At 36.1% G+C, this 12,909-nt stretch overlaps 2 protein-coding genes across 5 annotated transcripts in view; one reads left to right on the forward strand and one right to left on the reverse strand.

The window, feature by feature from the left end:
* TRIM59 (tripartite motif containing 59) overlaps positions 1-10,696 on the forward strand; it is a 13,578-nt gene extending 2,882 nt beyond the window's left edge. For all 4 annotated transcript variants that reach the window (XM_073897970.1, XM_025879668.2, XM_025879662.2 and 1 more), the window contains exon 3: positions 8,253-10,696. In XM_073897970.1, coding sequence (XP_073754071.1) covers positions 8,256-9,467 — 1,212 coding nt within the window. In that variant the 5' untranslated portion in view covers positions 8,253-8,255 and the 3' untranslated portion in view covers positions 9,468-10,696. The remainder of the gene's footprint in view (positions 1-8,252) is intronic.
* Positions 10,697-10,825: 129 nt separating this feature from the next.
* The window catches only part of SMC4 (structural maintenance of chromosomes 4), a 40,163-nt gene continuing 38,079 nt past the window's right edge, over positions 10,826-12,909 (reverse strand). Inside the window, exon 24 of the mRNA XM_025879641.2 lies at positions 10,826-12,878. Coding sequence (XP_025735426.1) covers positions 12,726-12,878 — 153 coding nt within the window. The 3' untranslated portion in view covers positions 10,826-12,725. The remainder of the gene's footprint in view (positions 12,879-12,909) is intronic.

Raw genomic sequence — 12,909 nt, forward strand, 5'->3', positions numbered from 1 at the left:
GGATTGAGTCCCACATCGGACTCCCTGCTTGGCAGGGAGTCTGCTTCCACCTCTGACCCTCCCCCCCCCTCTGCCCCGCGCGCTCGCTCTCTCTCTCTCTCTCTCTCTCTCTCTCTTATTCTCTCATTCTCTCTCTCAAATAAATAAAATCTTTAAAAAAAATTAAAAAAAATAAAATCTTGGCCTATGTATATAGATGGCACAATTGTAGTATTTCTAAAGTAATCTTGAATTGCATAAAATGTGCTTTGTATCAGTTAGGGCGACAAAGATATGAGACCCAATCAGAATTTTCCCAGCCTTATAGCCGACTCACACTATAAGTTCTAGAGCAACTCACTTAACTCTATAATGTGCTAAACATAATTTTCTTCAGAGGTTGTAAAATGTAATGGATGTTTTGTTACTATTCATGTTTAGAGATGAAAGGCATTATTAGTGAATTAAAATTAAAATCATTTACACACTACTGTGTAATAGAATGGGTAATGATATTTTTTTGGTACTGTTTAGTTCTCCATAATCTATTCTCAGTGCTGACCACCTATAATATGCTAGTTAGACATTATGGAGGCTCTGTGCTCTCTCTCTCAAATAAATAAATAAAATCTTAAAAAGAAGGGAGTCACTAGGTCCAGTCTACACTCAAGGGAACAGGATTACAAAAGGACATGAGTACTAGAAGTGGAGGTCATTGGGGGCCATCTTGGAGGCTGCCTATCCCAGATAGCTAATGGCTTATTTATTTAAAGAGCTGACAGCTCTTGGGTCTATCAATACAGGAATTTTGTTAATTCATTGTTTTCTTCATTTATTTTTATTATTTTTCTTCTGCCTTTCCTAGGTTGGTTTTCTTTTTTTTCTCGTTTTAAAGATTTTATTTATTTATTTGACAGAGACACAGCGAGAGAGGGAACACAAGCAGGGGGAGTGGGAGAGGGAGAAGCAGGCTTCCCACTGAGCAGGGAGCCCGATGTGGGGCTCGAACCCAGGACCCCGGGATCATGACCTGAGCCGAAGGCAGACACTTAACCAGCTGAGCCACCCAGGTGCCCCTAACTCTTTTTCTTTAGATGAATCCTTTTTATATTCCTTTTGTTTGGTAATGGAAGTATATAGCTTCAGCTCTGCCCTATACAATTTTTTTTTAAACCCTATAGATTTTCCTAAGAGTATTTTTGTTTCACATGAATAAAGTACATCTTGGCTGGGTAGAGAATTCTTAGGTCATATCCTTTTCTGTCTAGACCCTGTGGACATTGCTATATGATCTTTCAGCATTCTTTGTTGCTTTGGAGATGTTCTGATTATGTACCACCATGTAACAAATATCTGAAGGCTTGGCTGGCTGCATGTTCATGATGACTTTTTCGCTCACATGTCTGGTACTTCATTGCTTCTCTACTTTTCCTCTTTTGCCAGCAGAGTAGTCTGGACTGTGTTTTACATAGTGATTCATGGCTCTGGGGCAATAACCTGCCAGGCTAATTAAGGGCTATACCAGAACGGTCATAGCATCCCTTGTACTTTATATCCTGTTGATCAGAGCAGTCACATAGCCTGCCCGGGTTTTTTGTGGGGAAGAGATTTCATCTTTTGATGGGGGAGTACCTCTGAAGCCACACTGTGGAGGAGCATATATGGGAGATAATTGTTGTGGCCATTTTTGGAAATTATAATTTCCCAGAAGAGAATTCTGAGACCATTGTTCTTTCCTTTTTTAGATATCTTACTTTTTTGCCTAGATGCTTGTAGTATTGTCTGTCTAAAATTTTGTTTTTAATTAGATGTTAATAGTTGAAAATAAAATAGTATTTAGGTTAATAATGAAAAATAGTAGTCCCCTGCCCTCACTCCCCACTCCTGATTCCTGCTCTCCAGAAGCAACCACTTTCATTTAATGATCTGTTTCTAGATTTTTTTAAAAAATATTTTATTTATTAGAGAGAGAGACAGTGAGAGAAGGAACACAAGCAGGGGGAGTGGGGGAGGGAGAAGCCGGCTTCCCGCTGAGCAGGGAGCCTGATGCGGGGCTGGATCCCAGGACCCTGGGACCATGACCTGAGCCGAAGGCAGACGCTTAACGACTGAGCCACCCAGGCGCCCCTAAGATTTAGTTCTTAAGCACATTCCCTCCAGCCAGTATAATTGTCGTTTTCTTAGTTTGGGCTGTTATAACAAAAATACCGTGGACTAAGTGGCCTAAACAACAGATTTTTCACAGTTCTGGAGGCTGGGAAGTCCAAGATGAGGATGCCAGCATAGTTGGGTTCTGGTAAGAACACTCCCTTCCTGGGGTGCCTAATCACCTCCCAAAGGCTCTTCTTCCTAATACCATCACATTAATGGCTAGGATTTCAACATGAATTTTGGGGGGACACAGGCATTCAGTCCATAAGTCATATTTTTTGGTAAAATCAATATTTAATATTATGACTAATATGATAAATGAGCCATATATTTCCTCCCATTTCATGATTCTGTCACTTTTCCCAAACTTTAGTTTTGTCATCACCTCTCCTGTTCAGACACTTGAAATATTGTCAGTTCCATTTCTTAAAGACCTTTTGGATTCCTTTTGGATCTGTTTTCTTTTCCCAGACTCCTTTTCTCTAGGCTTGCTGCACAGTTGTCCTGGATTTAATTTCACCATTAACCTGGTGAGAATTCTTGCTTTTCTTTTCCAAAAGTTATTTTCCTGGGTATAGAATTTTAGGTTGGAAGCCATTTTTTCCTGAGCACATTGAGGGCATTGCTTCACTGCCTTCTAGTTTCCAGTGTTGTTACATACATACAATGTAGCTAAATCCAAGACATTCATCCTAGAAAATATACATAGGTAAAGTTTTTCTCCTTTTTTCCTTCTCAAAAGTCTGAGCTGGATGTAGAAAACTCCTGGTGCATAAAATTTCATACTAGTTTCTGGAAGGACTGGCTTCTAAGCATGAAAACCACCTTTATCTTCTGTTTCTCAGGCAATAACCAGAATCAGAAAGTTGCTGGCCTCACAGAGTTGTTTTCATCCAGGCTTGCTTCTGTTAACCAGTTTTGACTTGTCATAAATTTATTGCCTAAAATCTTTTTTTTAATTTTAATTTTAATTATTTATTATTTATTTATTTATTTATTTATTTATTTATTTTTTAAAGAATTAGAGGCTCACACTGCTCCCTCAAGCAACCAGGGTGCAGTGTTTTCTTTTCTTTTTTATTTTTTTAAAGATTTTATTTATTTATTTGAGAGAGAGAATGAGATAGCATGAGACAGGGGAGGGTCAGAGGGAGAAGCAGACTCCCTGCTGAGCAGGGAGCCCGATGTGGGACTCGATCCTGGGACTCCAGGATCATGACCTGAGCCGAAGGCAGTCGCTTAACCAACTGAGCCACCCAGGTGTTCCCCCCCTTTTTTTTAAGATTTTATTTATTCGAGAGAGAATGAGAGATAGCACAAGAGGGAAGAGGGCCAGAGGGAGAAGCAGACGCCCCGCTGAGCAGGGAGCCCGATGTGGGACTCCATCCCGGGACTCCAGGATCATGACCTGAGCCGAAGGCAGTCGCTCAATCAACTGAGCCACCCAGGTGCCCTAAAATCAGTTTTTAATAGCAAGAAGAGGGTCATCCAAGAGTAGGATTTTATTTCTGTGTCTTCAAGTTAACTACAAACTTCTAATTAAATTTTATTAAAAATGTTTACGTACTGTGAAAGTTAACTTTTGAGACCATATTTGCTTTCTATTTTATATGAGCTCAGGAGATGACATTTTCTTTCAGTATTGTTATGAATATCTTCATTGTAAACAAAGTTGAGCTTTGTGGGGTCCCTAAATGGGTCTCAGGGAAAAATGTTTTCTAGCCTTTTGTCAAATAAGACTTTAGAGGGAAAGGTTTGATTCTGTTTTAGGCCAATTTTGGCACTTAAACATTAAATAGCTCTAATATTAAATCTAAATTGAATATATGTCCACTGCTCAAATGTTATTTTTCCCTTGCAAAGTGCTGTTTTGTTTATTCCTTCATTATGCATTCTGACATCACTAAAATCCTCTGAGAAACATGTTTGTTTTTCATGGGTGGTTTTGTGTGATTATAGAGCTCTCTGTAGGTATAGTCTAATGTCATGAAATCTTCCCAGCATGCATTCTCTTGGACTTATCTGCAATGAATGTCATCTTCTGTACCGTTGCCCAATTGCTTAATTTCCCGGAATGTTTCACAGTTGAAGCTTAGGATCTGTGTGACACATCTTGACTCAAAAGGGTTCTGTATATTGTCAATCTGAATGGAATATTTTTTTGATAGACTCTCCTGTTACAGCTTTTCCTAAACAAAGAGATTTTGCTGTTTTTTAAAAAACAAGAAAGTAAGATGTGACATTAACATTGGTTTCTGAAGGAGTGTTTATTCAGCCAATGTTGAGTGAATCCCTACTATGTGTTTAGTGAATACATGTAGTGAATACCTGTAAGTTCTGTGTTTAGACACAATTCCTGCCCTTATTGCAGCCTTACATCCTAATATATAGGAAAATGTTACAAAATCCTCTTAATAACTCCAATTAAATACCATAAATTGGCAGTACAGCATTCAGTGAGATTAATAAGAGACCTAATTTGGGGAGGAGGCAGGGCCCAATTTGAGACTTGATTAAGAGTTTGATTTTAAAAATGTGAAGGAGCATAGAGCCAAAAAGTCTAGAGAGGTTTTTAACAGTTAATAAAAGTACACAGTTATTTGTAGATGTCTTCTCAAATTTCTCATCTTAAAAGTTAGTTTTATAGAGGATGATTTGGTAACCTTTATATTTTACAGGAATGGGACTTGGGTTTTTTTTTTTGTTCTTTAAGGTTCTCTAAATGGTGGTGTAACTTGCTTTTTCTCTATCAGAGCTAAGTAATTCCTGGAGATTGTGGCTTGAATTTGAGGATAGGTTCAAACTAAGACTGTAAGACGAGGCAGGGTACGAAACTGTCAGGCTTTTGTTGTTGGAAATGTCAAAACTACCTTGCCAAGAGGTCAAGTTACTGTTGCTCGGTTTCTTTCATTAAGGAAAGAGGGCTAATGATGTTCTTCACCACTAACGCTCTACTGGTCAGTAATTCATAGTTAACCCCAATCAACATTTCATCTTTAAAACTGATTTTTATTGGAAGGACTAATTAAAAAATGTTTTTCCCTTCCAAATCTGCAAATTAGGATTATTATTTTGGAATATTAAATTACGCTGATCCTGGACTTTAAGCATACTAGTATTTCAACTGAAGAAGCTAAGAAATTTATAGTAACTGTTACTAGAGAAATTTAATACCTTGTCTTAGGAACTGTGGTTGAGCCAACTGGGAACATGAATTCTTTTGAATTAAAGAATATAGTTTTGCTAATCCCAATTTGTTATTTAGTAGGAATGTTTAATCTTGCCTATTTTTGCATAATTAAAAAAAATCCACGGGACACCTGGGTAGCTCAGTCGGTTAAGTGTTTGCCTTCGGGTCAGGTCATGATCCCGGGGTCCTGGGATCGAGTCCCGTATTGGGCTCCTTGCTCAGTGGGGAGCCTGCTTCTCCCACTGCCTGCCACTCCCCCTGCTTGTGCTTGCTCATGCTCTCTCTCTCTGGCAAATAAATAAAATCTTAAAAAAAAAAATCCCAAGTTATTTTTGAGTATAAATGATGCACATTACATTAGTTTCATGTGTACAACAGTTTCAGTAACTATATTCATTATGGTATGCTCACACAATCATAGCTACTGTGTCACTATACAGAGCTATTAAAATACTGTATTCTGAGTGTTGTACCTTTCATCTTCATGACTTATCCCATAACTGGAAGCCCGAACCTTCCTATCCCCTTCACCCATTTCAGCATCCCCACCCACCCCCCACCCCACAATCACTTTTGTTCCTGTATTTTATGGATCTGTTTTGGTGTTTTTGTTTGCTCATTTATTTTTTTTAAAGATTTATTTTAGAATGAGAGGGAGCACTAGCAGGGGGGAGGGGCAGAGGAAGAGGGAGAGAGAGAATCTTAAGCAGACTCTGTGCTAAGCAGGGAGCCCGATGCGGGACTTGATCCCATGACCCTGAGATCATGACCTGAGTTGAAACCAAGAGCAGGACACTCACCAACTGAGCCATCCAGGTGCCTCTGCTCATTGGTTTAGATTCCGCATATAAGTGAAATCACATGGTATTAGTCTTTCTGTTATTTTGCTTAGCATAATACCCTCCAGGTCCATCCATGTTATTGTAGATGATCTCATTTTTCTATGGCTGATTATTATCCCATTGTTTCTATTTATCATACACACACACATATATATACATATGCACATATATGTACACACACACATACCTATATATGCATACATACACACCAGATCTCATCTGTTCATTTATGATGGACACTTTTACTGCCTCCGTATCTTGGCTATTGCAAATAACGCTGCAGTGAACATGGGGTGCATACATCTTTTGGATTTAGTGTTATTATCGTTGGATAAATATCTAGTAGTGGAATTACTGGGTTGAATAGTATTTCTATTTTTAGTTTTTTGAGGAACCTCCATACTGTTTTCCAGTGATTGCACCAATTTACACTCCAACAGTGCAGGATTCCGTTTTTTCCACATCCTCGCCAACACTTATTTTTGTCTGATACTAGCCATTCTGACAAACCCAAGGTGGTGTCTCGTGGTTTTGATGTGCATTTCCCTGATGATCAGTGATGTTGAGCATTGTGTTGTGTGTGCTGGCCATCTGTGTGTGTGTTGGCCATCTGTATGTCTTTGGAAAACTGTTTATTCAGGCCCTCTGCCCATTTTTTAATTGGATTGTTTTTGGTGTTGGGTTGTACAAGTTCCTCATATATTTTGGATATTAACCCCTTATCAGATAGGTATCATTTGCAAATAACCTCCCATTGCCTTTTCATTTGCTGGGCAGAAACTTTTAATTTTGGTGTAGTTCCAATTTATTTTTGCTTGTTTCCCTGGCTTAAGGAGACATATTTAGAAAAATGTTTGCCAAGACCAGTGTCCCCATAGATTATTTTCTATGTTTTACTTATGATGGAGTTTTCAGGTTTTATATTTTGGTATTTTAATCCACTTTATTTTTTTATATGGTATAAAGTGGTCCAGTTTGTCTTTAGCATAGAGCTGTTCAGTTTTCCCAGCATCATTAAAGTGATTATCTTTTCCTCATTGTATATTCTTGTCTCCATTGTCAGAGATTGCCCAAGTAAGTGTGAGTTTATTTCTGGGTTATCCCGTTCATTGATCTTTGTCTGTTTTTGTACCAGTACCATACTGTTTTGACTACTCCAGCTTTGTAGTATAGTTTGAAATATGGGATTGTGGTACCTCCCACTTTGTTGTTCTTTAACAAGATTGCTTTGGCTATTCAGGGTCTTTTGTGGTTCCATACAAATTTTAGGCTTATTCTAGTTCTATGAAAAATACTATTGGTATTCTGATAGAGATTACATTGAATCTGTAGATTGCTTTAGGTAGTATAGACATTTTGACAGTGTTCTTCCAGTCCAGAGTATGGCATATTTTTCAACCTGTTTATGTTGTCTTCAGTTTCTTCCATCAGTGTTGAGTAGTTTTCAGAGTACATGTCTTTCACCTTCTTGATTTATTCCTAGGTATTTTATTCTGGTAAATGTGGTTAATTTCTTCCTGCTACTGTTAAGTGTATAGAAATGCAAGATTAATTTTGTATACTGCAACTTTACTGAATCTTCATTTATTCTTTTTGGTGATCTGTAGGGTTTTCTATATAAAGTGTCCTGTCATTTGCAAATAGTGGCAGTTTTACTTTTTTTTTTTAACCAACGTAGATGCCTTTTCTTTTGTCTGCTATGGCTAGGACTTCCAGTTCTTGTGCAGTTTAGATTTTAGCACTTAGAATGTAAAAATTGCACAGATTATCATTAAGTAGACTTCGACAGAACACTGAATTTTACTTTTGCATAGAAGCAAACTTAAATAACTTTAATTTGAAGTATTTACTACAGATTAGAATTGTTTAGCATGATTTTTGTCCCAAAGTAAGCTCTTAAAAATGATGTCTATATATTAGGAATTGTATTACTTAGAAAGCTGCTTTTAAAAATCTTAAACATCTTAATTATCTTTTAAATGACAAGCACAGTATATTAATAGTTTTGAGGTTAACACCTAAAACTTTATATGGTACGTACAAGTGTCTCTGTTACATGGAGGCTTAAAATACTTTTCTTCTCTTAACAGGAAATGCACAATTTTGAGGACGAGTTAACATGTCCCATTTGTTACAGTATTTTTGAAGATCCTCGTGTACTACCGTGCTCTCATACATTTTGTAGAAATTGTTTGGAAAACGTTCTTCAGGCATCTGGGAACTTTTATATATGGAGACCTTTACGAATTCCACTCAAATGCCCTAACTGCAGAAGTATTATTGAAATTGCTCCAACTGGTATTGAATCTTTACCTGTTAATTTTGCATTAAGGGCTATTATTGAAAAGTACCAGCAAGAAGACCATCCAGATATTGTCACCTGTCCTGAACATTACAGACAACCATTAAATGTTTACTGTCTCCTAGATAAAAAACTAGTTTGTGGTCATTGCCTTACCATAGGTCAACATCATGGCCATCCCATAGATGATCTTCAAAGTGCTTATCTGAAAGAAAAGGACACGCCTCAAAAACTGCTTGAACAGTTAACTGACACACACTGGACAGATCTTACTTGTCTTATTGAAAAGCTGGAAGAACAGAAATCTCATTCAGAAAAAATGGTCCAAAGTGATAAGGAAGTTGTTCTACAGTATTTTAAGGAGCTTAGTGATACATTAGAACAGAAAAAAAAAGTTTTCCTAGCTGCTCTCTGTGATGTTAGCAATCTGATTAACCAGGAATATACTCCACAAATTGAAAGAATGAAAGAAATAAGAGAGCAGCAATTTGAATTAATGACACTGACATCATCTTTACAGGAAGAGTCTCCACTTAAATTTCTTGAAAAAGTTGATGATATCCGCCAACACGTGCAGATTTTGAAACAAAGACCACTTCCTGAGGTTCAACCTGTTGAAATTTATCCTCGAGTAAGCCAAATATTGAAAGAAGATTGGAGCAGAACAGAAATTGGACAAATTAAGAAACTTCTCATTCCTGAAATGAAAATTTCTTCAAAGAGGATGCCATGTTCCTGGCCTGATAAAGATGAAAAAGAAGTTGAATTTTTTAAGATTTTAAACATTGTTATAGTTACTTTAATTTCAGTGATACTGATGTTGATCCTCTTTTTTAACCAACACATAATAACCTTTTTAAATGAAATCACTTCAATATGTTTTTCTGAAGTCTCTCTATCTGTTTATCAAAGTTTGTCTAACAATCTGCATGATTTGAAGACTATGCTATGTCACACTTTACATTTATTGAAGGAATTCATGTGGAAAATAGTTTCTCGTTGAAAATTCCAATCTGAATTGTTTAAATAGGCATTCTGTACAGCAGACTAAACCATTGCTAAAGGGAGAAATAGGGTAGGATGGATAAAAATAGCCAACTGAACTATCAGAGTTACAACAAATATATAGAAATATGTTAAACCATCCATGCTTCTTAGATGATGGAAGTATGTCAGTTAGAAATGATACGTAAGTTGTCCAAACCAGTGTCTAGTTCACTTGATTTAATACATTATCCCATTTACTTTATCGCTGTGGCATTAAAACATTCCTGTACCAATACTATCTTTTAGCATTTTTTTTTTTTTTTAGCATTCTATTACTGCGGTGGTTAGTGTTGCAGTTTTTTATGTATAGTTTTTAGATTAAAAGATGGCAAAATCCTGAGTGTATAGGCCTTTATTTTGATGTGGCTTGAAAGCCTTTGGCCAAATAAGGATGGTGAGTAGAGGTTTTAAATTCAAGTAGCAAAGTCTAAAAGTGATAAGGGATTGCTTACATTAAGGATATTTTTGATCAAACATACCTGACGCATTTATACATTTTAAGAGCCCTAAAATGTTTATCAACATTCATTCCTGACAAAGCTATTGCTTTTGGAAATATTTTGTTAGGGAACAGTGACCTTTTCAAATAATGGTCTTATTTTATTCTGTGGTTTGCGTAAGTTTGACTTTTTGGTTAGTGCTTTTAGTTTTGCCAGTCAAATCGGGTCTTGGATTAAAAATTCAAAACATTTTACCAGCATAGTATATTGATATATTCCATCATTTGATTTAGGTGGCATCATGTTAACTCTTATTTGTCTCAAAAATGGGCTTTTCTGCCATTTGCTTAGGTTATTATCAAAGTACCAATAATTTAACTTTCTTGAATTTTGCTTAAATGGGAGCCTGTGTAGCTCTTAAGTCAAATCCCTTTGATTAGTTTCCTTATTGTTAATAGGGACTGGAATTGTGGTGCTTGTGGTAGGACTTTTGGCCCTTTTGTCCATGGAAACTAAGTAAAAGGTCATTTGTTTTCCAGAATTCCAAATTGGCTGTTGCTCTTAGATCCATTCCCTAGGAACCCTATCTAGTTCAGACTTTTCAGGTCATTTTAGGGAATGCTCCTTGTTTGATACTACATATAAATTATAATTAATTAATATGGCTGTAGTTCTAAAATGCTCCTAAAGGCTTATCTGCTGAGAATATCTTACCACAAAGATGGCTGGCTGTATCAAGTCAAATATATGACCAGAATCAGAATATATATCTAGCACAGTTAACAATCGTGTGGGCAAAGAACATTTGGAGGGTATTAATAGAGGTGGTGGGGGGAGCTAAATAATTAAGGTATTGAAATATAAATACAACATATTAACTTTAGACTTAAGTTTATTAGTTACAATACAAAAATGCCACATACTTTTTGAATACGTATATGAGTAAGCACTGAAATTTGTTAGCTATTTGTGTCAAGCTCTAACGTCACATTTCTGAAGTAGGTATTAACTTCTTTCTGTAGATAAGGAAACAGAACGGAAAGTGATTTGCCCAAGGCCGTACAGCTAGCATATGGGAGACAATGTCTTTTCAGAGTTCCTGCTGTCATGCTACCAAAACTTTAAGCCAAGATTTTTATTCAATTAGGACTAATTTATGTCTAAGAATCATTTACAGATAAAAATTGGAACATATACACACATTCTAGGTTTGACATTACTATTTTATAAGTTGCCAGTTCTTAGACAAAACTGAATTTTATGTAGTGTGCATGAATATAGTCAAGAATACAAATAACCAATTCTTAATACATGCTGTTCTGTTTTGTAATTCTTACCTGGAGGATGAAACTGTAAAGTTTAAGATATATAATCCTGAAATATTTTGTTTTATGTATAACAATATATTTTAATAAACTTATTTTGCTATTTTATTTGCATTGAGTGGCTTAATAAGGCGCTCAAACTCAAGTGGTAGCTTTGGGGAATTTTCATAGGGATTATGGGAATCATCTATCTTAAATCTTTAAGACTTATGTCATAGAGCTTTAGTACAGGAGAGTATTAAGTTCCATTAATCACTGCTTTCACCAATGAAAAAGTACTTGATTATAGTTTTATTTTTCCCTTATATCTTGAATCAAAACGACCATATTTGAGTTTCAGATTTTGCTTTAAGTCCATGCTAATGTATTTACATATTTAATGACTGTTATGATATAAACCATCTTTGTTGGATCTTTTTAGTACCTAAACAATGGTTGCTGAATATTGAGCTAATAACTCATTCCTTAGAATCAGTATCTAGAAATCAAATAGCTAGGGCAAAAACTTGATTTAATACCAAAATTCCTCTTGAACCCAAGTGTGGTTGCCAACTTCAGTTACACGGTAACACTGAGCTAATGCAGTGCAGAAAAGAGTGTCCTGGCAAATGGACAGGCAAATACTCCATCTTAATTTCCATTTATACTAAGGAAGTTAACCCCTACATACTTCATTTTTTATGAAGCAATTAACTGATGAGTATCATATGTTCAGATATTGTCTGTTTGCTGGTCCTCTTGCAAGTTTAAAACACTGAGTTAGAAAAGCATATAAAATATTTAAATTTTCATCTTGCAGAATTCAGAACTGTTTAAAAAAGTGTTCCCATTATTTGGGTAATAAATAGTGACTGTCTAAACTATTAAATTATAGTAAATAGAATACCTTAAGAATTCAATAGTAGTTGGCAGGTTTTTCCATTGTAGATTAGAGATCCATGATGGTATGCTGCATCTTGATTAACATAATTTAGAACTTACGGTTCATGAACTAACACATTTTTAACTTTGGTGGTAACAACTTGGGACTAAGGGCAAATCACCTGACCCTCCCAGGCATCTTTTCTCCATAGCCTGCTGCTTACAAAATTGTCAGATTCTTAGTCTCCTAGAAGCAGGTATGAGTATTTTTTAAAAGATTTTATTTGAGAGAGTACACGAACAAGCAAGGGAAGAGGCAGAGGGAGGGAGCCGGATAAAGGGCTCGATCCCAGCACCCTGGGATCATGACCCGAGCCAAAGGCAGATACTTAACCAACTAAGCCACCCAGGTGCCCCTAGAATATATTAGACTTTATAACATGTCTCCTAATAGCATAAAATAGAAGCCAGTTAGTTATATGATTCAGTTTAGGAATATGTATTTTACATAATTTATAATTCTTTACAAATAGAAAATCATAATACAATATGCTGATTCAATTTAAGGAATCCTGGTTATAAACAAATTCAACAAAGTCCTTTAGATGCGATTTGTTTTGGGTTTACGGCAACACTTTTTGTTATATTATATGTCTTGTATATTCCAATAAGTCTGTCTGAAATCTCAAACATATTATTTCGAAGTGAAATTATTATGAACTGGGCATTTTTTGTTTGTTCCTAAAGAGAAAGAAAAAATAGAAGTATTAAT

This window comes from Callorhinus ursinus, unplaced genomic scaffold (genome assembly GCF_003265705.2).
Source record: "Callorhinus ursinus isolate GAN/ISIS: 27379988/994484 unplaced genomic scaffold, GSC_fseal_2.0 scaffold1, whole genome shotgun sequence".
In the NCBI taxonomy this organism is placed as follows: domain Eukaryota; kingdom Metazoa; phylum Chordata; class Mammalia; order Carnivora; family Otariidae; genus Callorhinus; species Callorhinus ursinus.